General features: G+C 35.3%; 1 protein-coding gene across 1 annotated transcript in view; it reads left to right on the top strand.

The window, feature by feature from the left end:
• The first annotated feature begins 2,817 nt into the window (after nt 1-2,817).
• The window catches only part of LOC149227583 (uncharacterized), a 35,066-nt gene continuing 10,976 nt past the window's right edge, over nt 2,818-26,907 (top strand). The window contains exons 1-6 of the mRNA XM_089375530.1: nt 2,818-3,133; nt 3,274-3,481; nt 3,657-3,728; nt 4,366-4,437; nt 4,650-4,721; nt 5,107-5,178. Coding sequence (XP_089231656.1) covers nt 3,013-3,133; nt 3,274-3,481; nt 3,657-3,728; nt 4,366-4,437; nt 4,650-4,721; nt 5,107-5,178 — 617 coding nt within the window. The 5' untranslated portion in view covers nt 2,818-3,012. The remainder of the gene's footprint in view (nt 3,134-3,273; nt 3,482-3,656; nt 3,729-4,365; nt 4,438-4,649; nt 4,722-5,106; nt 5,179-26,907) is intronic.

Below are 26,907 nucleotides of genomic sequence, written 5' to 3'. Positions count from 1 at the left end.
GAATAACATGAAGGATTAATGTATAGTGGAAATTGCCACCCAATTATTGGTACTTGGACAATTTGAAGAGAAGGTCAATACATTCATACAAAACCTCCAAAGGAAATATCTTGAATTGAAATCCAAATTGGACCCTTTATCTTCCATGGTTAATAGGGTTTTTATATCATTTGCATATCCCACGGGAGTTTCTTTTGTACCCCCCTCCCTTGATCTTTGTATCTATTAGGGACTCTTTCTTCAACAACATTTATATGATTTTGGAAGAGGGCATAGACATCACATATATTTTTTATTGAAACTAAGGTTGTTTTACTTGAAGCTCACTCTTTGGAATACATTGATTGAAAATGTGCACATGGAAGTTGTTATCTATACTTCAGAGGACTTGATAAAAGATACCCTTCTAGGGTCAACTCTTTAAATGATTTTCTTACTTATTCTATGTTTTGTCATGCCATGTTACTTATATCTCAAATTATTTGTATGGTAACAATAATTTTTTATTTTTTTGTGAAATGACACCTTTTTGTGGAAGGACACTTAACTTTTACCGAAATAATCTGATGAACTATGTTACTATGTTTTTGTATCATAAGTTTGATTAATCATTAGGGGAATTTTGAGGTCTAAAATGGGCCTCCTAAGAAAAATGTACAACCAAAATAAACTTTAAAAGAACTAATAGGATTCAAGATGATGATGTCAACCATGGGGATGATTCATCATTTTTGTAGTAAAAAAGTAAAAATATTAAAAAATAATAAAATAATAAAACCATTTTTTAAACTTGTATTTTAAACTTATCTCCTTAGGGTTTACTCAAATTTCGAGTGAAAGTACTCATTGGATGCAAAATTTGATTCCTCATGCAGGGAGTACCCATGCTGCATACTTTTGATGGAACTGCTACACGAAAAACGAGAAATACATGAAAAACGTGATTGCAATCACATTTTTCATGTATTTCTCATTTTTCATATAGCAGGATCCATCGAAAGTATGCAACATGGGTATTTCTTGGATGAAGAATCAAATTCAACATGTTGCCACTTGAAATTTGAGTAAACTCATAAGGAGAGAAGTTGAAAATACGTGTTGAAAAAATAGTTTTTTTCTTTTTTCCCTCTAAAATTTGATGATGTAATCTAATCTTATTTTATAATTTCCTTATGAGGCCCATTTTAGACGTCAACTTGTTCTAATACAAATATTAATTAAAAAAAAATTGAACAATAAGTCATTTCTTTCATTATGTGCATCATAAATATTGCATTCTAAAAATAAGTGTTTATTTAAGTTAAATATGAAAATAAAATCTGTATTTTTTTTCCTTTATGGACTTCAATCATAGGGGTTGAAGATAGAATCAGATGGTTTACATCATACTTCATAACACTTCCATTAAATTTAATCTACCATCATAAATTATACATTAAATAATTAAACACATTATAAATTTTATTTTTATTTCAAAACAAAATCTATTTTTTATTTATATTAATATATTACATATTTATTTATATTAATATATCCCATGTTTTAAAAACTAATATATATATATATATATATATATAACTTTTATTAAATAATTATTAAAATGATTAAATCAACTTTAAAATGTAACATTGGCTACATAGTAACTAGTACCTACCGCTTAGCTTAAATATAGCTTAATTAATAAAGAGATAAATATTTCATCACAAAAATAAAACAATTAATGTGTATCCTTAAATTGAAAATATGGAGAAAAATTAGAAGCCATGAAAATAGAAATAATAATAAAAATAAAAAGTTGAATAAAAAATAAATAAAATAAAAATAAAAAAAATTAGTAACTAACAGAAATGAAAGTTGCTAAAAACTTATAATAAGACCTCAACCAATCACTTTATAAATAAATAAATTTAAATAATAATAAAAAATGACAAAAATTGAATTCCTAATATTAAACTATAGATAAACAACATAATTTTTTTTATCAAACTATTATACTTAAATTTAAAAGTGATCGAGTATTAATAATAATATTAAATTATACTTTTACTCTTGAATATAAAAAAAACCAAGTAAAATTAACTAAAATAACAACATATTTAATTAACTCTTTAATTTAAAAATTAATATAATACAATATATTGACATCCAACCACTTCTAGTATGTTATTTATTAATTAACCTAAGTACTTAATATAAATCCACCGTATCATCCAAACAATATAATACAATATATTGACATCCAACCACTTCTTGGATGTTATTTATTAATTAACCTAAGAAATTAATATAAATCAACCGTATCATCCCAACAATATAATACAATATATTGACATCCAACCACTTTTTGGATGTTATTTATTAATTAACTTAAGAAATTAATATAAATCCACCCTATCATCCAAACAATTTTATCGTTTTGTGTTCCCTAACAACATTTTCTCCCCCTGAAAACTATTGCTTTAATATTGAGCGTTCAGGATTTTTTGGGCTATGAACAAATCACTTCAAATTGCTTGTCAAATGACATCCCTGGCCCCGCTACCTTGTTTTGTGCATTCTGTCCGTCTACATTTTATCTTGCTTGCGCTTTGAATCTGAGGTGGTCTACTGTACAACCTCACAATTCACACAAAAAAATATTCACGGATAAAAAAATTAATTATATTTAACGAACAAATGACTTCGTGACGGACAATTTCCCTGTCAAATTCCCCTCCGTCACTGACAATTTACGTGTCAAATTCCATCCCTGCAGCCCTAGCAGTCAAATTCCATCCCTGCAGCGCCTGCTACCTTGTTGTTTTGTGCACTCTGTCCGTACATTTGAGGTGGTTTACCGTACAACCTCACTATTCAATGATAGCCGTAGTCTAACCAGCCTGATATGATATCCTTTGAAATGTCTAACACTCAACACCAATCCGTGTCTGTTATAATATCCCCAATTGAGTCGCCCTGCCATATCATCCAGAACTGCCACTGCGCGCGCAAACACCAAATCGGACCATCATCATGTCTAAGCTTCAAATCCCATTCCGGATTTGGCTTCTCCGCATTTTTTTTCTGAGCATTGCTTATTGTGTCACTTTTTTTCAGGAAGTTCAACCAGCAGCCGTCACGGACCCAATTGAAGGTAACCACGGAATATGTTTCTGAAAAATGACCCGAGGCTGCAAGCATTCTCATGCTTTCTGTTTTTAACAATATATTGTTTTGTTCATCAATTTTTTATCAATATATTTTTCTTCATCAATTCACTTTTCCGGGTGACAGTTATTGCATTAAAGTCACTTGCTCAGAAGTGGAGTACCGATTTAAAGACTTCTAATTCGAAGACATGGAAAACTCCATGGAACCTTACTGGAGATCCCTGCACTGGACGAGCCATTGATAGTACGGATATTCAGGATCCCTCTATGAATCCCGCCTTCAAGTGTGATTGCGCCTTCAACAACGGAAACACTTGCCATATTGTGAAAATGTAAAAACTTCTCTTAAATATTCCAGTTTTTCCTTAAGGTTCATAAATTATCCGCTTAAATTAGATTCAATGCACTGAGCTTTATTGATTTTCAATGTGAGCCGAACGGCCTCTTTTCAGACCAAAATTGCAAAGCTCAAATATCCTAACCCAGTACCCGCCTTCTTGCTGGCAGGAAAGTCTATGCAATGGACATAACGGGACAAATTCCGCCAGAACTGGCTAACCTGACTCAACTTTCGGATCTGTAAGACTGTTTCTGATTTTCAGTGAAATTGAATTCTATTCCATCTAATGGATGCAGGGAATTGACTTTTTTTTTCAAGGGGGATTAAAACGAGTGCAAAGTAATTATATCATGGCTTTGGTTTCCAAAATCTTTGACCAGTAACATAATTTCAGAAGCAGTCAATGGTTCTTAGCTAGAATAGTTGATATGGCTGTGTCATTCCCTTTTTAGTTAGAATGGTTGAGATGGTGGTTTGTCATCTCAGTTATTTGGGTTCGAGTAGTAGAGTTTTTGATATATATATAGATGGTCTCTCTAATTCCTAGACTATACTATGATTTTCTGATATAAATGGCTTGTGGGTGTTTTCTTTCTTCCTAGATTAAATTATGAGTTTCTGATATATATAATTTGCCTGATTAAATTATGAGTTTCTGATATATATAATTTGCCTGCTGTTACATATATCTGAGGAGCTTACTAGTTCCATCCCCCATTAATAAAAACAACATAATTTCTGAAACACATTCTGTTGTTTTTACAAGTTGAACTGAACATATTACGATGTGCATTTCGTTCAGTCCATGCATGTTTACTTATTCTGTTTATATAAAGTGAGGCCTTGACAGAGCGATCGTTGGAATTTTCATGGCAGGAACTTCGCACAAAACTATTTAACAGGACCAATACCTGCCTTCATCGGTAACCTCACACGGATGCAGTACCTGTGAGATCCTGCCCTTTTAGTTCTTTAAAATTAATCAAGATAATGAAATTCTGCAGAAAATTGCTTTCTTTTTGCGTTAGCTAGGTAGAATTTATTGATCGGCATCTTTCATATAGGTCATACTACTTGAAAATATTAACTACTCTTAGGAAAAGAGATTTCATCTGCAGGCAATTTAAATTACTGATTTTCAATAACATTCATGGATTCAGGTCCCTTGGAATAAATAACTTATCGGGCCCTGTTCCAAAGGAGCTTGGAAATCTTCGAAGTTTGATTTCATTGTAAGATCTGTTCCCCTCTCTCTGTAAACACGCATACTTAATACTCAAGTGGAGCACTAAATAGGAGCTGGAAAAAATCGCCAGACTGATTTGTTGCTTCACATTTTCCTGCTTAAATACTACTGGTGATTTCCCTATTGTATGGAATGCATATATGCTATATCTCTGTGAAAGTAGGAACTAGGAAGATATAACAGGTTATCAGTTCAGTTCCTTGAAGTTGAACAACTTCATTTAATCTGTGAATGCTTACATCACTTTATATCATACAGAAACAGCTGGTTTCCATGAAAGCAACAGCAAAACACAGAAAACAGGAATTATTTCTTACTTAGGATTTTTTTATCTAGGAACTTATTTCTTTATTGTGGGGTTTTATCTTCAGGAGCTTTTCTTCAAACAATCTTAATGGGTCACTTCCGCCGGAGCTTGGGAGCCTAACAGCATTGGAACAAATGTAAGTCGAATTACTGTTAAATATGGAATTATATATATATTTATATTTATCTTTATCTTGATCTTGATCTTGATGACGGAATTTTACACGCTTCTCGAGCTTATGATTTTAGTAATTTGTTCGAAGTCTAACCGTATTTCTTTCCCATTTGAATTTACCAATTTGTCAAAATGTATTGGTACTTCTTTCCAGCAAATAACGTGAGCGTTTGAATTTAGCATTTTGTCAAAATGTAATGGTACTTCTTTCCAGCAAACTACGTGAGCATTTGAATTTAGGAGCTTTCTTAAACTTAGATATACATATAACTATGTTATATATTTAAAATTAAATATATAGGCGTTAAGTATGGGGAGATCAATTTTTCAAAGGGAAAAAAGTAAAGAATTAAAAATAGAATAAAAATTATGTAGTTTTGAAAATTTTGATTTTGTTTAGTATCTCATTTATTATGATTAAAGTAATATTTATGTATATGAAATAATATATTATTTTTTATTATTATTTAAATTGTATTTTTGAATTTATAAATAGATTTAATTATTTGGATATTTATGTATATGAAATAATATATTATTTTTTATTATTATTTAAATTGTATTTTTGAATTTATAAATAGATTCAATTATTTGGAAATTGATCAATTAGATTGTGTAGATTACAAAGCTTAAATTTATAATTCCAATATATATATATATATAAAATAACCAAAATAGAATAATATGACTACTAAAATGTTTTAACAATAATCATTTTTTTTCATATATATATATATATATTGATTATTAGATGAAATGCCTTTTAGACTTTATTTTCTGATTTATTTTAACCAAAATTTAATTTAATTTAATTGAAGTTATTTAATTATAGATTTCGAGTGCCCCGAGTTGTCCAGGCCAATAAATCTATTTATGCATTCAACAATGTTTTGTAAACAACAAAAAATCACAATCGTACTTGAAACTGTATGGTTGCATTTTGGTGAAAAATGTCATTTTGAGCCATATAAATATAATTGAAATATATTTTATTTGTGGACCTTATCCACATTAATGATTTTTTTTGTTATCAATGTATTGTCAAGTACACCTTACTATTAGTGAACTCTACATAATTGAACTATTTTGTTTATAACCCACATTAAATTTGTGTCGTGGTTATCATCATCATTATTATTATTATTATTATTATTATTATGTAAGAAATGTCGTCCTTATGTATTCATGTGGAATATAGCTTATTTAAAAAAGGGAATTAAACCAGCCTAGATCCATCTAGGGGATTGGTAGATTTGGAGCTAAGATGGATCTAGGTTGGTATATTAGGAATTGGATGAATTACACATCTTTATCTAATTACTCTTATTACAAAGTAATTGGTTTTTTTACTTTCCATTATTTCTTCTTGTCCATCATGAAATTATTTTTTAATCATTAATATTGAATAATTTTTATACATATATATGAACTTGATATTAAAACAAATTAGTTAATATGGGCATTCAAATATTTTATACAAGTTTTACATTGAAATGTTTTTAAGAAATATAGAACAACATATTTTTGGCAACCTAAAATACAATATCTTTTTTTAATCTCTTGTAAATTATGTTACGTCACATGGGCATAGGAATATTTTATTTATGACAGAGAGTGAAAGTAAAACAGTTTTACGACATCTCCTTCATATCGGGTAGTAATATCATACCTCTTTTTTGAGTGCAAAACTTGAAAAAAGGTTAGCACTTGGAGATATACATATATATATATATATATATATATATATATATATATATATATATATATATATATATAGCTTCGGTGGGCTTAATGGCTAAGAACATGTGTTTCCTCTTAAGAGATCACGGGTCCAAAACCAAAGGGGGGGTAGAATATGTATGTCTTCGTAGACTTAGCAGTCAAATAGCTGCCCGAATAAATCATTCATAAAAATTGAATTTAAAAAAAATGAACCTAAATGCTCAACCACACAACTAAACTTAAACCCCAAAGGAAAATCTACCCTCCATATGTACCTAATTGTCTCTCATTCATAATTTCTACAATTTAGTGAACTGAACATTTAGAATTCAACCTACCCTCCCTATCATTCTAAAAAAAGAAAACATAACCAACATTAGTTCTAGTTTGAAGGCAACATTTTGGAAGAAGTTGCGAATACCTCGGAATTGACTTAAAAAAAAAAAACTAAGCTAGGATGGTTGTAGAAAGAAAATAACTTTGGGGGGTTGGAAAGCATTTTATGTTTTTCAAAATAGGTGTAGAGATGCAGAGTTATGGGACTGGAAAACCACCCAAACTCTTTTGGGGCTTCTAGTGATTTTGGTGATTCCCTATGGTTGTGAACTGTTGGCCAACAATACATCCAACATGTAGTGGAAACAGATTGAGAAAATTCAGAAACGTTTGATTACAAACAAATTCAAAATTAAAAATGCAGCTCCTTATGCTATCTTGTTAAGTGAAATAGGGGTTGCTCCTATTGAAGCAATTGATATGGTGCGAGTCATAAGGTATTTAAAAAAAATGAGAAAATGAAAGAGGGAAGATGGCCTAAGGTTGTCTTTAATGACATATTGTGCAAAAGAAAGAAGACTTGGATACAATAAAATAACAAATGGTTTAGTAAATGGGGTATTTGCTTGAACATGTGTCCCATAAACAGTAAAGAGATAAAAGCTTTTGTTATGGATAAGTTCCACAAGCATATTTGGGATAAGGAGCTAGGTAGAAAGAAAAACTACTATATTGAAGTGTTTAATCCCACTCATAATCATCAAAAAAAGGTGTACATAGAGGCCAATATTTCTTGGAGAGCCAAAATTCTTATTTCTCAGTTAAGGACTAATTCTCATCAGCTTCGTTGTGAAACAGGGGGTTGGAAAATACCGAAAGAAGTGTGAGAGGAAATAGTGTATTTTTTGTTCTTCTGGAAAAGTGGAAACAGAAAAGCATTTCATTTTAGAATGTGAGACCTACAAAGACAACAGGGAAAGTTATGCAGATATTTTGACAGTTAGCTCCTGGGATAATCTATTTAGCGAGGGGGTTTTCGAGAAGCTAGGAGAATTTATTGTGAGGCTTCATAGGAAAAGGGCCGAATGCATCAACTAGATGAAGAAGCAATCTGTCCCATAGGCTATCTTTAGCCTCGTGGACATTAAAATAAATTTCTTTCTTTCTTTCATGCTTTCCATTAGACCTGAACAAAACTTCCTTAGTTCTCTTTTATATTCTTTCCATTTAATAAGTTGAATGAGAGACTAATAAAAATAAAATAAAGCATCTTAATTTGAACTTCCCTTGTGCATCATTTAAATGACCACCATTATGTGTCTTTTCTCCACGAGCGAGATCATTATGTAGATAAACTATGCTATCATTTTATTTTTCAATACTAAATTTTTGAAGGTATGTATTAGAAGGTTGTCATAATTCATATTCTATTTTCAAAGTTTCGCATGCAAAATATTAAGTTCACCAAATATGTTATCCCTCATTACGTTCGAATCGAGGTTGATTGTATGATGGAAAGGCAGAGGAGGAAAAAATGAATTTCACACTCAAAATAATATTCTATTCATTACTTTCTTACATACACAATCATTGAGATACGACTCTTGGCTATTTTGGCCTCGTACTTTTTACAATGACCCAACCACGGGTATATAAAGCCCTAACTTACTAAGTATGGAATCATAACAAACTCTAACTAGACTTGAATAAACTTCGGCTAACTTGTTCGTACAATCTCACACTAAATTAGACTTTTCCAAATATGGACTGAACTCGAACTAGCTCACACTGACTCAAATTAACTCACACTCTTAATATAGACTGCACTGCATGCATGTGTAATTTACTGTTTCTAACACTCCCCCTTAATTACAAACATATGACTCACATAACTCAAACATGACTCAACTATGCCTGCTAGGCTTACAATAGAAATTGACTCAATCTTTACTTAAACATGCTTGCTGGTCTAAGTCTCAACTAGGCTTACAATAACTAAAAACTTTTATAATGTTGGATTTTCTTTTTCAATTCTTCCAAATTATATACCCTCGAAACCGCTTCATTTTCAGCTGCACTTTCTCGTTGCAATCTCCATATCTCTTCACTTGTTGTTGCAACAATTTTTATTTGAATGATCTTGTATTTTTTTTGAGCTTGTCTTCTACAGCGTCCTCTTCAACAATTATTTCGCTCATGGACTTCTACCCCAACTCTTCATCTTCAAATTGTCTTCTTTGCTCTGCTTCTTACGCTTCATATTCATGATCTTCTTTCTACCATATTTCTTGATAAAATTTGATCTCTTATTGACTCCATTGTTGAAAATATGTTTTAATGTTTTCTTCTTGATCTTCAGAAACATCCATATCTTTATTTTCACTCTCATTATCAAATATTGCTAATGACCAACATAACCAAAAAGAAAACATAACCAACATTAGTTCTAGTTTGAAGGCAACATTTTGGAAGAAGTTGCGGAGTACAAATACCTCGGAATTGACTTAAAAAAAAAACTAAGCTGGGATGGTTGTAGAAAGAAAATAACTTTGGGGGGTTGGAAAGCATTTTATGTTTTTCAAAATAGGTGTAGAGAGGCAGAGTTATGGGACTGGAAAACCACCCAAACTCTTTTGGGGCTTCTAGTGATTCTGGTGATTCCCTATGGTTGTGAACTGTGGGCCAACAATACATCCAACATGTAGTGGAAACAGATTGAGAAAATTCAGAAACGTTTGATTACAAACAAATTCAAAATTAAAAATGCAGTTCCTTATGCTATCTTGTTAAGTGAAATAGGGGTTGCTCCTATTGAAGCAATTGATATGGTGCGAGTCATAAGGTATTTAAAAAAAATGAGAAAATGAAAGAGGGAAGATGGCCTAAGGTTGTCTTTAATGACATATTGTGCAAAAGAAAGAAGACTTGGATACAATAAAATAACAAATGGTTTAGTAAATGGGGTATTTGCTTGAACATGTGTCCCATAAACAGTAAAGAGATAAAAGCTTTTGTTATGGATAAGTTCCACAATCATATTTGGGATAAGGAGCTAGGTAGAAAGAAAAACTACTATATTGAAGTGTTTAATCCCACTCATAATCATAAAAAAAAAGTGTACATAGAGGCCAATATTTCTTGGAGAGCCAAAATTCTTATTTCTCAGTTAAGGACTAATTCTCATCAACTTCGTTGTGAAACAGGGTGCTGGAAAATACCGAAAGAAGTGTGGGAGGAAAGAGTGTATTTTTTGTTCTTCTGGAAAAGTGGAAACAGAAAAGCATTTCATTTTAGAATGTGAGACCTACAAAGACAACAGGGAAAGTTATGCAGATATTTTGACAGTTAGCTCCTGGGATAATCTATTTAGCGAGGGAGTTTTCGAGAAGCTAGGAGAATTTATTGTGAGGCTTCATAGGAAAAGGGCCGAATGCATCAACTAAATGAAGAAGCAATCTGTCCCATAGGCTATCTTTAGCCTCGTGGACATTAAAATAAATTTCTTTCTTTCTTTCATGCTTTCCATTAGACCTAAACAAAACTTCCTTAGTTCTCTTTTATATTCTTTCCATTTAATAAGTTGAATGAGAGACTAATATAAATAAAATAAAGCATCTTAATTTGAACTTCCCTTGTGCATCATTTAAATGACCACCATTATGTGTCTTTTCTCCACGAGCGAGATCATTATGTAGATAAACTATGCTATCATTTTATTTTTCAATACTAAATTTTTGAAGGTATGTATTAGAAGGTTGTCATAATTCATATTCTATTTTCAAAGTTTCGCGTGCGAAATATTAAGTTCACCAAATATGTTATCCCTCATTACGTTCGAATCCAGGTTGATTGTATGATGGAAAGGCAGAGGAGGAAAAAATGAATTTCACACACAAAATAATATTCTATTCATTAAACTTTCTTACATACACAATCATCGAGATACGACTCTTGGCTCTTTTGGCCTCATACTTTTTACAATGACCCAACCACGGGTATATAAAGCCCTAACTTACTAAATATGGAATCATAACAAACTCTAACTAGACTTGAATAAACTTCGGCTAACTTGTTCATACAAACTCACACTAAATTAGACTTTTCCAAATATAGACTGAACTCGAACTAGCTCACACTGACTCAAATTAACTCACACTCTTAATATAGACTGCACTGCATGCATGTGTAATTTACTATTTCTAACACTCCCCCTTAATTACAACCATATGACTCAACATAACTCAAACATGACTCAACTATGCCTGCTAGGCTTACAATAGAAATTGACTCAATCTTTACTTAAACATGCTTGCTGGTCTAAGTCTCAACTAGGCTTACAATAACTAAAAACTTTTATAATGTTGGATTTTCTTTTTCAATTCTTCCAAATTATATACCCTCGAAACCGCTTCATTTTCAGCTGCACTTTCTCGTTGTAATCTCCATATCTCTTCACTTGTTGTTGCAACAATTTTTATTTGAATGATCTTGTATTTTTTTTGAGCTTGTCTTCTACAACGTCCTCTTCAACAATTATTTCACTCATGGACTGCTACCACAACTCTTCATCTTCAAATTGTCTTCTTTGCTCTGCTTCTTACGCTTCATATTCATGATCTTCTTTCTACCATATTTCTTGATAGCAAAATTTGATCTCTTATTGACTCCATTGTTGAAAATTTGTTTTAATGTTTTCTTCTTGATCTTCAGAAACATCCATATCTTTATTTTCACTCTCATTATCAAATATTGCTACTTTTTGCTTGTAATATGTACACTCAAGATCATCATTAGGCTTACATGTAAAATCATAATCACTGTCCTTTTTCTCTTTCACCATTTCATTCAATTATTTTATTCCAGTTGCAGCTTTAAGAATATTAAAAAATAATGTTATTTTGAACACCTGCATATTCAAAAATAATGTTAAAGACATCTTCATTGTGCTCTATAGTGAGAGATTCCTTCTCTATCTCTTTAACTACATCGAGACTATCTTCCACTATTATGTCATCAGTGGATATTCCCATCAAAATCTCTTGAATCACTTTATCCTCTTCTTGATCAACAACTACTGCTAGATCACGCATTGTTTCATGAGAAATTCCAATTGTTTCATATCTTGTTGCTACAATGGCATCTTCAACTTTTATTTCTTCATCAAACATGGCACTTTGGATATTTCCATGCTCAGTCCCTATTTCAAAAAAATACCACAAGTGTCATTAACATATTGTTCATCCATCCTACGGTGGAATATTCGAGCATGCATGTGCTCATTAACTATTTCAACTTCACCAAATTCATCAGTTGCTACGGAATTCACCAATTCACATCTCACTTTGTTGTCATCATCCACATGTGTCACGTCACAATGGGATTCACCGTCTTCTTCACCATCCACGTTACAATGGAGTTCATGAGCATGTATATGCTCTTGCTTTGCTTCACACACAGAGGCTTCAACTTATCTCTCTGCAATCTTTGTTGTGACTTCTTCATCCATATGCTCAGATTCTCCAAGCTTTGTTGTCTTCCCAAAGTCTTGCTCATCTACTCTCATATTTGCAGCTACCTTCTCTATTAATTCTTCAACCGATTGTGACACATCTTGTTGCTACATGCCACTTTCCTTTTTACCAAACTCTGCTTCCAGTATCTTCCATGTTTCCTTGGAAGATGTAGCTTTTGTAACCTTGCACAGAAACTTCTCATCCAAAACCTGTTTTATAAAATCCAATACTAAAGCATCACATAATTTATCGTATGGGCTATTAGAATGAAACTCAATTAACTCTTTGTCTCAAAGAAAAGTTTGCATTTTGTGTAACACTCTCCTCCCACATCTACCCAAGGAACTGGCCAACCAGGGTAATCATGTGATGAGAAGTTACTATGATATGATTCGACCTCCTAAGTCATGTTAAAGAAGTGGAACCAGCAGACACACACCATACAAACCTTCAACATCAATGATAAGACCCCTAGGAACCATCCCAACCTTTCTGCTAACCAACCCCTAGGTCCCACTGAGATTTTAGACCACTTAACCCCTGGATGCTCCCATGATATGGGCATTGTTAGCACCTAAATCTGCCTAAGGCTGAAGGAAGGCAAAAATTAGGGTAACCACAAACCACGCTCAATCTGGTAGCTAGCCCTACCAGAGCAGGAGAGAGCTCTCTCAGAGTCACGCTCAGTGAATAGATAATCGAAAACGGTCTGAGATGACTTACAATGAACTATTTACCTTAGGCTAGTAAGTGAATAGGGATTCTTGAAACAATTTTTATGAATGACTGAGCTTCTGGGATGTTATGGGACTGGCGCTCAGCAAAGAACAGAGAATTTAAAATGAAGGCACATATTATTTCGTGAGGCAAGGCAGGCAAAAAATGCAGGGATTTTAGTTTGAGGTAACGCGGACTGAAAAGATTGCTGAAGAAAGTGAAAAGGGCATAGTTACATGAATCCTTTTCAACAGAAGAAGAAACACTGAACATGAAATTTTCCCACAGGCAGAGCAATTAAACTTGAATTCTACCTAATCTCACTCAGAAAATTTCACTGGAAATGAGCATGAAATGAATTATGAAACATAACTAAATACATATGAACACATAAGAAATACATTTGCTACACTCACAACCACAAGAATCTCATGAAACAGAGCCGCTGCCTTTCATTAATTCTCTGTCAAAAATACACAGTGAAGAAACAAAGTTTCTTTCCCACAGTCTCCCAGAAGTTACAAGCCAACCAACCCTTTGCAAATAACTTGCATACAATATATAGAATGTGTGAGGAAGAGATAGAACGCCCAGGGGTTGGGAAGTTACTCGAATCATTACAAAATGGAGATGGAGAGCCAACCATCAGCTATAGGTGCAGCGCTGCAAACATGACATTTGGCATTGGGGTGACCGTTTGCCTTCCTTCGCCACTTGGATAGAAGCCAATCTAGAGAAAAAAATCTTTAAATGCCGCCTTTGGTGCCAAAAAACCGAAGTGTAGATGAGCGGGCCCACTTGGAGAAGTCGCGAACCGAAATTTCGCGAAATGGAAGCAAATTGGCAATTTTTCCTTTGTGCGTCGTGCCATTTTCTCTGTGCGTCTCGCTACTTTGGGGCTTGCTTTCAGGTGTCCAAAATTTGCCCAAGTGGGCTTGTTGGAAATCCTGTCCTGTCTACTTTCTAACTCCACTGAAATTTTTGAATTTGGTGCTCATTTTCCCCTCCAAATCTTCATTCTCCCAAGACTACTTTCTGTGTGTCAAAATAGTGGCAGAGAGACCATTTTTTGGATGTTTTTGACCTCTAGGAGGCTCATATATTGCCCAAATTTCTTGCTCGGACACCAGTGGTTGTGATTTTCCATGCTGAATCCAAAACTGCAAACCATTCCTCATTTGGAGCTCTAGAATTTTAGTGTTGCGCCAGTGGCACGGCGCACAGGGAGAAAATCCCTGTTTTTTGCTCAAAAAATTTCCATGTGACCAAAAATTCCCCAAATTTCTTGAAATTTGGGCTGGAGGTTCTCTATGGGGTGCCATGCTGAGCTAAGGAAGCCTCAACCAAGATTCTAAGCCTATCTTTCTCTTTTGCCTCTTTGATATGTATTGGTCACCTTAGTCTTAGGTGCCTTGGAACCTCATCATTCTTTCTTGATGACCCAACCACCATTGACTGTGCTGCCATAGTTTGGTGCTGGCTTGGTGAAGTAGTTATATGCATGTTCAAAGCTACCTCAATGAAAGTGTCCCATGTCATGTTATTTTTTGTCAACTGATGGAGAACCATAACCTTTATCAAGCTATGATTAAAGAGACTGGGATAATGCACTTTTCCTTTCAATTTCACCTTTTTAGACATCTTGGTTAAGCTCCTATACAAGTAACTACTCAAATTGAGCGACTTGGTTGCTGTAAAGTGCATGAGCAGCCTTATGTGATATTGATGCAACCTGGAAAATTTTCCCTCACATGTGAAGAATTTCATGACAACCTTCATTAATGGTGCATATATCTCCAAAAAATATCTGAATGGGAAAACATGTGAGTGAGTTTCTTTATATTATGATTTCAGTTAGGGTTTGTACTCTTCTAGGTCTAGGTTCATGTCTTTGAACCAATTTTCACCATGGTTTGGTATGCCTATAGCTTGAGAGATGGAATCTACTGAAAACATGAAATCATTCCCTGCAATGGTGATTTTGTCTTCCATCAAGGTGAGGGAAATATACATCTGAGATGCTCATGGTGAAAAACTTGTTCTTGGCCTTTTTCTTGCCACATGTTCTTCATGGTGCTCAATGTTATCATGGTCCACCAATTCCTTTCCTTTCATCTCTTGTTTCTTGACTTTGAATTGTTCTTTCTCCATAGGTAGATGTTGTGCTTTAAGTTGACTGTTTACTTGATCAAGGCATGAAATGATAAATTTGGCCCTTATCAAATTGTCCTTGACCTACATGATCTGATAATACTTCTCTTTGATGACTTGTTATATGGATTTATGCTCATCTTGTGCCTCCAAGTCAACTAGGTCAAAATCATGCTCAATGAGCTCCTCATCATGCAAAGAAGCCTCATGATGTGATGGTGATCCCTGTTCTTGTTTGCTTTCGCCAACAACTTCTCTAAGTTGATGTGGATCCTCTCGAGCCAAATCTCTCAATCAGCCTCTATCTCCTGCTGAATAGGTGTCTTCTTGTGGTTGTCTTTATGAAATTTGTTGCATTCAATCATAGGCATATAACCACCATATCACTCATAAAATTTGATAAACAAGTGATGTTATAGAGCCTAAACTGCAATTTGATGGGAATCACAAGAAATTTGAGGCAAATTGGCACAATTTCAGGCCTTTTTTTCCCTGTGCGTCGCGCTCTCTATGTGCATCGCGCCAGTGTAAATTTACACTGGAAATTTCCTCCCAGTGCGCCGCGCTCCCTTTGTGCGCCACGCTCTTTTCCAGGAAACGTTTGGAGGACTTCCCGGTGTCCGAATTGGGTGCATGATAGCTCGTTGGAAAGGTCTTTGAGTCTAATTTCCAACCCATTCGGCATTTTTCAATTTGGAGTTCATTTGCCTTGTCAAAAGTCAAATATCCCAAGACTGGTCAAAATGTGCCCAGTGAGGCTGCCTCAAGGCAGAGTGCTGTTACAGTCAACTTTCGAATGCCTTCCTGAACTCCAAATTAAGCTCATGATAGTGCATTGGAAAGTTATTTGTGTCTAGTTATCATTTGATTCATCAAGCAAGTCATTTGGCCAACGTATCTAGGAGAAAACTTGATTTTCCCAAGGTCACTTTAGAGGTGCATTAATTCTCCCGAGGAAATTGTATTTTTGACATTTCTCTAAAACCATGACACCTGTGTAAAATGTGAAGGAGGTTTTTCTTCCTTGGCCTGTTGTGGATAAAAATCTCTCTCAGTTTTCCTAAATTCATATTTTATTGCTCAGAAACATCATTTGAGTGAAACCTACCCCGATGTGTGGAACAAGGGATTTGTCAAAATGAAGCGAAATGAAGGGGATAGGGAGCTTCTAAATTCTTGAGGAAATTTTGGGAAGTAGGGAGGGATGTTAGGAAGTAGGGGAAAGTGGAATCTCTAAAATTGAGTGAGGGGAAGGGGTCCAAAAAGGCAAAACACAGGCCCAACCTAGAAAACTGCTAGGTTGTAGCAAGAAACTAGGGTTTGTGTGAAAATGAGGAATTTGGGGGATCTCAGTGATGGGAAGTGTTTGATAAGGTACTTTAAGGATAGGGGAAGGTGTATGAACATCATGATACAAGTTTTGCCTATGGATTTACCATCCAAGAGAAATTGCCTTCAAAACCCTAGGAGAGGGAAATGACCTTACCTAGGCGCAACTGAAGCATGAACAAGGTGTAAAATGAACCATTGGAACCTGTCATGATGATGACAACCCTTTGAATGATGGTAGACTCAGCTGAATAGTGACATAGACCGACATTTGGATGACTTTGGAAGGAGTGAAAGCAAACCTTAGACCTAATGCCTAGTGATCAAATTTTACTTGAAGACTCACTGAAATGACAAAATTTGACTTTGACACCTTATAACCACTTTGTAAGAGCATGTTTGATCACTGGAGGAATGCTGCAAAGATTGACACTAACAGGCATGACAATGTCTATGAGGCTCTAGACGCTCTCATGACAAGGCATGCCAACATCCAGGGACTATTTTGCTCAATGTTGTGCAAGCGTTCCCGAGATTTGAGCCACTTTTTCAGGCCTAGAGCCTAAGTTACCGTTCAAAATTGGATGACACCTTCAAAACAGAAAGATAACAATGAAACAATGTTGCAACTGCAAATACTTGAACAAGCGTTTTTCTAGACCCCTACTATCCATGACATAAATTTCATCAAACATATCACAAATATGTAATCTACAGGTGTAAATAACATATATAAGCATAAGGGTCTCATACTCATCTTAGAATCGCTAAGAAGAATTGATGCCTCAACACATTAGCTTCCATTTCATCCAATTGGTCATATATACATTGTTCATTCATTTACAAGTGAAAACACGATGAGAGCCATACATATGCACTGTCATAATACATGTTCATAACCAACATAATAGGGACAGAAATACCAAGGAAACAACAACCATCTAATCCACATATAACCAATACAATACTCATAAAATAACAAGGATAAATAACCTCTTATTAATGATGCAAAGGCCAAACAATTGTGGGACTTCCACGAACCACCCGACCGTAGATATGGCTAAGCCAAAACTCTCTTCAGCCAGTCACCCTCGTGCCATATTCTAAGCATGAATGTGGGATCTCATAAAACACATCAATCCAAAACCATCCAAGGCTTCCAGTGGCCAACCACCCCAACCCATCAAACAATGACTCCACCTCACGGTCGGACATCACAAAAACCATCATCAAATTGGTCTCTACCCAAGCCTTCTAGGGCTCCAGAGTGTTTGTTCCAACCAAGGCTTCTAATACTAGTAAGTCAACCCACAACTTATTTCGAGCTTCCAGAGCATTTTTCCAACCAGGGCTTCCAGGATCAGTAACTCAACCCACCCAGGGCTTGCAGAGTGTTTTTCCAACCAAGGCTTCCAGGAATAGTAACTCAACCCAATCTATTACGGGGCTTCCAGAGCGTTTGTCCAACCATGCTTTCCAAAAACTAGTAACTCAACCCATGCTAAGGAAACATGAGAACCAACCAGAGAAACAAATAAATAAACCCACAACACCATGGCTATCCAGGAAATGGAGAGGCTAGGAAAATCCACTGTCAATCCAAGAAATCCTCCATGTTAGTGATAGATCATGACCAATAAACCACATGCATATGCCATGCATGCCAAAACTAGTGAGGAAAACATACATGCAACTTGGTACTTGCAAGCAAAACTCATTGTAGATGTTAATCCTGATGTCCTCTTGCGCTTTCTTGCTCTTCTTTCTCCAAAACTCCAAGTATGCCACACCCTCCAAAAGCGCTCGAAGAAAAGTGTCCAAGAGTGAGAGAGAGAGAATAATGAGAGAGATCCAAAATTGGAGTGACAAAAGGTTACAAACTGATCCTCATAAGCCTTTTTATCAATTAGGCCTCTATTTTCTTCATTTTCCATTATTTTCTTTCAATTTTCTCCTCACATGTAATCTGTGACCTTTCACCTCCCTTTTCTCTTAATTTCCATTATTTTCATAGATAAATGTGCCAAAATGCCATTTTTCCTTTGCCATTGTCTTTGCCAATTTCCTTAGCCATTAATAAACCAATGAACACCCACACTAGGATATCTTTCCCAACATTCAACTTGGAATAAGTGTCCCATCAACTGTGGTTATTATTTTTCCTTTGTTAACTTTTATTACATGGAATTTTCACTAGGGCTGTTACATTTTGAGAACCCAAAAATCAATTTTACCAGTAAACATAGGAGGTGGTAGTAGATCCACGCTACACCAATCAACCTCAATTTCTCTTCTATCTTCTACTAGACTTCTTGGTTCCTCGGCTGCGACCTGAACCTCTCTAAGCATCGAATAATCTTTGCCTCTTATTTTCAATTCCTTTTCTTAATTTACTTCAATAGTGCTTTGTAACCCATGACTACTATCTTTCTTTTGTTTGATGGTTTCTTTTCTTATTGCATGATGCCTCTCTCCATATCGCCCCCAAAGAAAATATGATTTTTAATATGCGCCCTCCTAAAGCACAATATTCACTGAATTCACGTTCATAGAGGTATTTTTCCAAACCCAAAACCTGTCATGCTTGACAAACCCGATTTTTTTTTGCAGACAAACAAACATTTACAAAGTCTTAAAATCTCTTTCCAATAAAACACCTTTTTTATATATATAATTTTTTTAAAACACCACTCTTTTCCAAAACTTTCAAATAACTCATGAGCACACTTTGACATTAGAAAACTTTCATAATCCTTTAATAAAACTTTTACTTTTCAACCTTTTAACAAACCCTTTAAAAATTATATCATCTATTTTTCAAAAATTACATGAGCGCTTTGTAAACGGCACCATTCAAGCCCTTTTAAAGTAACACTTTAATATATATAACATTTTAAGACCAACCCAATTCATTCATCCAATTAAAAAAACATTAACCCATGCATAAAAGAACCCACTTGACTTATCGAAAGAACTTTTCTTGGCGCGCCTCTCCGTGTGCCATTTTTTTAATTTAATACTTTCCCATGTGGTCTTTGGACTTTAAAAAAAAATCAAATAAAAAATTTCAAATCTTACCAAACTAACGCGACGGTTAATTTGTTGTGTCCACGTTCCTAACACATCTTGCGATAAGCGGTTCCCGCGTCAATGAGCTAACAGTTTGGGAGTTGTAACACGACTTCCCCCACTCCCCACCAGCGTTGTAACGCGAATTTAATATTTCTTGAGTGTGTTACTGCAACGCCACTCAAATAAAATAAAATAAAATCTCTTCTCACCCTAGCTGGTGACCTTTGCTCTACCTCAGATCCTTAAACTCGACTTTAGCTCTAATACTAATTTGATGGAAAGGCAGAGGAGGAATAAAGGAATTTGACACACAAAACAATTTTCTATTCATTAAACTTTATCACATACACAATCACCAAGCTATGGTTCTTGGCTCTTTTGGCTTCATACTTTTCACAATGACCCAACCACAGGTATATAAAGCCCTAACTTACTAAATATGGAATCATGACAATCTCCAACTAGACTTGACTCAATTTCTGGTAACTTGTTCAAGCAAACTCACACTAAATTAGACTTTTCCAAATATAGACTGAACTCGAACTAACTCACACTGACTGGTTAGGTGCTCAAAAATCAAAGTGTTATAATTTTTTTAAACTTAACTTCAGATCGAAGAGCTCATCATTTTGATTCCAACGGTGCGAACGACACTCAAATCCGAGCTCGTATGCAAAAGTCAGAGCAAGTCAAAGTTCAGATTTGACTTGCTTATATGGCAAGATTGGATGACACGACAGGTTCCATCAACGAATCGGGAGGCGCCAAGTGGCAGGCTGCCATTGGCCCCCAAATATCGCAAATTGCAGGTCGAAGACGGATCGTGTTAAAGAATTGGCCCCCAAGCAGGGAAGGAATTGTGATGCGATAAATCACAATCGCACATCAATGAAGGGAGTGAAGTACTACAAAATCGGCCCCCAGCGAGATCAAGTTTGCGATGCGATATCGCAATCGCAAATCGCAATACTGCAAAGTCCTGCATATCCAAGACCATTGGTTTTTCGTCAATTGCGATATCTCGGATGCGATAAGGTTATAGGCTCCAGTTAATACTTCGTCGGGTCCGCCACATCGCTATTGTAATATCGCCCGCTGCGTACACAAAACTTAAGCCAGTCGATCCTCGCCGATTGCGATTTGCGATAAGACTCAGTCGATAGAATATGGCTCGCCGCTCGGCGAAATTTTCGCCCAGTTAGCGGATTTTGGGGCTAATTTGTAGGATCATGCCAGAAATGGGGCAATTTGTGGAGCAAATAGTGGGAAAACTAGGAGAAGTCATAACTTCTTCAGTTTTCCACCAAATTGGATGCAAAAAGAGGCTAGATAGCCATTTTTGAGTATTTTTTACTCATTGGAGCAGGTTTCAGAAACATTTGAGCATTGTAAACATATATTTTTACACTTTTGAGCATAATAGAGAGGCTCAATCCATTGGAAGCTGGACCAAGGAGACGTAGCCCGGGAGGGGTGAACTCCTTTATCATGTGCTCGCTGTAATGTGTTTTTTATGATGTTCTATACATGTTTATGTTGTTGTTCAGTTCTTGATTATGTTAAATTACTCATAAAATTAACATAAAAGCTCTTCATTGCACTTGCAAAAACAAATTGATGAATCCTTAAGCACAATGAAAGCATTTGGTTTATAATCTGAGGAAGATCTTAGCACTGCAAACTAATATTTTAAATCAGATCAATTTGGTATCAGATCATTAGGTTTTCTTTGTGAAAGAAGGATTTAATTGTTTGCAAGTTTATGTCATGCTTACAAGGTTAAAACTCAAAAGAGGTGAAGGAAAGCTGGTTGGAAGCCCTGAAATTGGGTCAAGGGGAAGAAGAGAAAGGTTGCCACAATCTCCAACACTAGTTCAACCTCAAGTTGCAGTTGAGACTCTAGAGAGCATGTCTCATGAAGGAGAACCTACAAACATGAAAAAAGATGAGAAAACCTTTAGAAATACTTTCATTGATATGATAGAGATGGTGAAGGTCCTCTATGAAGAAAGGAATAGCAGATTGCCAAGAGAAAGTTCCAAACCTCCCAATGGAGAAGGCTCTCAATGGAAAAGGAGATAATGGGAATGGAGACAAACCTCCACCCTCTCCACCATCTTCTTCACCTTCTTCTTGTTAGGCCCCTATACTACTAGTGTAACCCCTTATTGTTATTAGTATAACCCACTTATTATATTGATGTACCCATGTAGTGCCCATATTGTTATTATTGTGCTCTTACATTATTATTGTTATGTCGGCTCTGATTATGTTATAACCCCTTAGACTCCTATATATAGAAAGGAGGTCTTTTCATTTGTATCATCCAAGAATTGTTCATTTATGTAATGTAAAGGAGGTTGCCCCCTCGAAGAGGCTGAATTCTAAGGCGTGGATCTCTCTTTTCTATCTTTTTGTGAGCTGGTTTCATAACATTTGGTATCAGAGCTTTGGATTCTAGGGTTTCGCTGCTCCAAACAGGTCATTGTGGAATTTTCGCTATAACGTTTTTTTTGTGACGTTTCAGAAGTCGCAAAAAAACCCATTTGAGAAGAAATCACGCTGAACCTTGGGTCCGAATTTCAGAGCCTTTCGCGCGATACTTTCGGAGATATGTTCTGAGGAAGTTGGTCTTTTTGCAGACTCTTGAATTACACTCAAAACAGTTGACCTGGGGAAAATCGTCATAACTTTCTTTCTGAGCATCAGATTGAAATTTCGTAAGAAGGTACAGAAATATGACGGACTGTAGTTTTCTTTTATATATTTTTCAGAGTCAAAGGTTGAAACAGTGACACGTGGCACTTCATACAAATTCGCTCTACTGAACTAGTCTATAATTAGGTCATCTTGGGAGATTGTGCATAACTCTTTCTTGGAGAATCCAATTTGGATCAGACTGGTGGCATTGGAAAGAGGACACAGAGGGCTACTACAGGTCACAATTTCAGAACTTAAAGATCCGAAAGTACAGAGTTACAGTCGTTTCAAGGTAGAGCTCCTAAAATCAATAAAAAGCAAGATGAGGAAGTTTGATGGCAAGGATCCGGTAAATTGGATACTTCAGATGGAGCAATATTTTGATATACATGGTGTACAACTGTTATAAAAGGTATGTATTGCATATTCATATTTAGAACCAGATCAATTTTTATGGTACAAAGGGCTTTGTTATCGTAAACAACTTGTTACGTGGTCAATTTTCACGGAGGAAATGATAGCACATTATGAGGATACAAGGAGCACCACCTTCTTTAGAGAAACACCACAACAATTGGAAAGAGTAAAAGGGCTTTGTGACATAGTGGAAAACAAAATTATGGAAACTAGCAAGTGTACCCCTCACAACTATAAAGATGGAAGTGTTGTTTCTCCTAGCCTTCCACAACCTACAAGGGTTACACCACAACAATTGGAAAAAAAGAAGAGAAAAAGGGCTTTGTTACAATTGTGATAGCAAATGCACTAAAGGTCATAAGTGTGCTGAGAAGAAATTATTTTACATAGAATATGAAGAGGAGGAAGAAAAGGATCAAGAAACAACAAATGAAGAAGATATATGCCAGGACCCCACCACAGAGAAAGAAGAAATGAATCAGACCATATCTTGTAAAGCATTGGCAAGAATTACCACTCCTCAAACTCTCAAGATAGAAGGACATATCAAGAAGAAAAAGGTGCACGAAGTGAAAGATCACATCGAGAAAGAAGAAATGAATCCAACCATATCTTGTAATTCATTGTTCGAAATTACAGCTCCTCAAACTATCAAGATAGAAGGACATATAAAGAAGAAAAATGTTCAAGAAGTGAAAGATTGCATCGAGCATCAAAAAATAAATCCGACCATATCTTGTAAAGGATTGGAAGAAATTACCACTCCTCAAACTCTAAAGATAGAAGGACATATCAAGAAGAAAAAGGTTCAAGCAGTGAAAGATAACATCGAGCATCAACAACAAGCTCTCCAACTTTTAAAGGATAACGCCACTTCGGTGCAAAATCAAACGAAACAACAGGGACTTAAAAAATGGCGACCTTACCGAATGGGAAGACTCTTCAAGGATGAGGATGTAGAAGCATTGTTTTGTGCTGTTTATATTATCCAACCAAATTGGATAAACGAAGCAACGGATGAATGGAAGAAGGACGAAGAAGTATGGCCACTTATTCAAAAGTTGCAAAAGATCCCAATTCAAGCAATATTGCCAGAAATTGAAGAGGAAGGAAAAATCATATTGGAACCTAGAGCAGTCACAGAAACAAGAACACGACAGCTACGAAATCGATCAATTTCAGAGTATCTCATCAAGTGGAAGAACTTACCTGCTGAATATTCCACATGGGAGGACAAGAATTTTATACAGAAGCATCAAGAACTACTCAAGCGTTGAGGACAACGCTTTTTGAAGGAGAGGGGCATGTTAGGCCCCTATACTACTAGTGTAACCCCTTATTGTTATTAGTATAACCCACTTATTATATTGATGTACCCATGTAGTGCCCATATTGTTATTATTGTGCCCTTACATTATTATTGTTATGTCGGCTCTGATTATGTTATAACCCCTTAGACTCCTATATATAGAAAGGAGGTCTTTTCATTTGTATCATCCAAGAATTGTTCATTTATGTAATGTAAAGGAGGTTGCTCCCTCGAAGAGGCTGAATTCTAAGGCGTGGATCTCTCTTTTCTATCTTTTTGTGAGCTGGTTTCATAACACTTCTTCACAGGCAACTTCACACTCTTCTACTAATACAACCCTTACTCATACTCATCAGCATTCTTCAAAAGGAATCGTTAAATCACCTTTTCTAAAACTTGATGTGAAATTCGAGTTGCCCACATATAATGGTGAAGTGAATGCAGAGAAGCTTGATAATTGGATTCGTCAGTTGGAGGTCTATTGTAGGATTCAAAACCTTCAAGTGGATGACATAAAGATTCAGTTAGCTTCCTTGATAATGGAGGGTGCAACACTTGTATGGTGGGAATCAAAGACCCAAGAGGAGATTAAAAAACATGGTAAGATCTCAATTTCTTGGAATGATTTCATTGTTGCAATTAAAAGACAATTATACCCCCCATCGTATATGCAGAAAGCCATCATGAATTGGCAAAACTTTAGACATATTAAAGGTCAAAATGTGCAAGATTACACCCAAGAATTCAGAAAAAAGGTCTCTGATGTTAGGTGTAGATTTGCAGTCACAGGACACTTTGCTGAAGTACATATGGGGTTTACATAGTTACCTTAGGCATACTATCTTAATGTTTAATCCCAATATTCTAGATGATGTGTGTGTACAAGTCACTCATCTTGAGGGAAGAGGGGAAAACACCCTAGAAGAAAGTAGTAAAAATCCATTTAAGGGTAAGGGAAAAGAAAAGGATTTCAAAGGGAAGGCAAAGAAAAATGCATCTATCAAAAAAGAAGGAGAGAAAATTACATGCAAGCACTGTTCCAGAGAGGGTCACGATGAAGCTCACTGTTGGAAGCTTCATCCCGAAATGAAACCAAAAAGAAACAACAACAAGGAAAATAGAAGACAAATGCAACCACTCAACAGGATTTGGGATCCGATTCAGGAGATGAAACTAAAATCACATCCATGGGGTTAAAAGGAAAAGAATCCATTGCCAACACTAGTTCTTCAGACTCGCAAAATGAAACTCCAAATGAAAAGAGGAGAATAGAATTGTTTCACATAAGGGTGATATCAAAAAATAACAAGATTGATACGTTGTTTGATAGCGGCTCTCAAGCCAATCTTATCTCTGAAAACATTGTCAAGAGTTTAAATCTAGAAACTGTCCCACATCATAAATTGTATCCACTTGTATGGGTGCACGACAATGCGCAATTGCAGGTTACTAGAAAGTGTAAACTAAGATTCGCTATTACCACAAATTTCATAGATGAAGTGGAGCTCGATGTTGTGCCGTTAGATATTTGTGGCATGGTTTTGGGCAGCCCGTACATTTATGACAAAAAAGCTATCTTCCATCGACATGAAAATAAATATCATTTATTCAAAAATGGAGTAGAATATATTGTGAGAGCTCATAGCAAGAAATCAAATCTTTCACTTGTTAATGCAGGGTAGATGAAAACACTGGTGAATTCGAGCAAGAATTTCATGCTTCTCATGATCAAACCCAAAAATGATGTTGATAATGAAGATTTTAAAGGTTGTGATTCAAATTTCAAATCTAAATTGGTTGATGTAGTTAACCAATATCATGAAATATTTCAGGAACCAAAAGGATTACCTCCCAAGAGAGGAATCCAACATGAGATATAGTTGCAGCAGGTTGTCCTCTTCCTAACATAGGATGTACAGGATGTCAGTGATGCAAAGCGCATAAATTAAGATGAAAAGCCAAGAGTTTTTTAATAAAGGGATCATTAGATCACCTTCGTCGCCTTGTGGTTCACCTATTTTCTTGGTGCCAAAGAAGGATGGAACATGGCGCATGTGTGTGGACTTTCGCGCATTAAAAAAAATTACGGTAAAGAACTGTTACCCACTGCCTCGAATAGATGATTTACTAGATCAATTGAAAGATGAAAATTATTTTACTAAGTTGTACTTAAGAAGTGTCTACCATCAAATTAGAATAGCCAAAGGAGACATTTGGAAGACAACGTTAAAAAAAAACAGGGTTTATGTGTCTACCATGCCGCTACATTCATGTGTGTGATGAATGATGTGTTGAGGCTATTTCTTGATGAATTTGCCATAGTCTACTTAGATGAAATCTTAATTTTCAGTCAATCCTGTGCTGAACATGTCATGCATGTAAGAATAGTACTTGATGTTTTGAAAAAAGAACAATTGTATCTGAAGATGTCAAAGTGCGAGTTTGGAAAGACTTATTTAGTTTACTTGGGTCATATTGTTGGAGG

The sequence above is a fragment of the Pinus tabuliformis genome, chromosome J, assembly GCF_031772625.1.
Source record: "Pinus tabuliformis cultivar Carrire ecotype Pingquan chromosome J, CPIR1, whole genome shotgun sequence".
Taxonomy (NCBI): Eukaryota; Viridiplantae; Streptophyta; class Pinopsida; order Pinales; family Pinaceae; genus Pinus; species Pinus tabuliformis.
The sequence above is the reverse complement of the archived record's forward strand: the minus strand, read 5'-3'. Positions and strand labels throughout refer to the sequence as shown.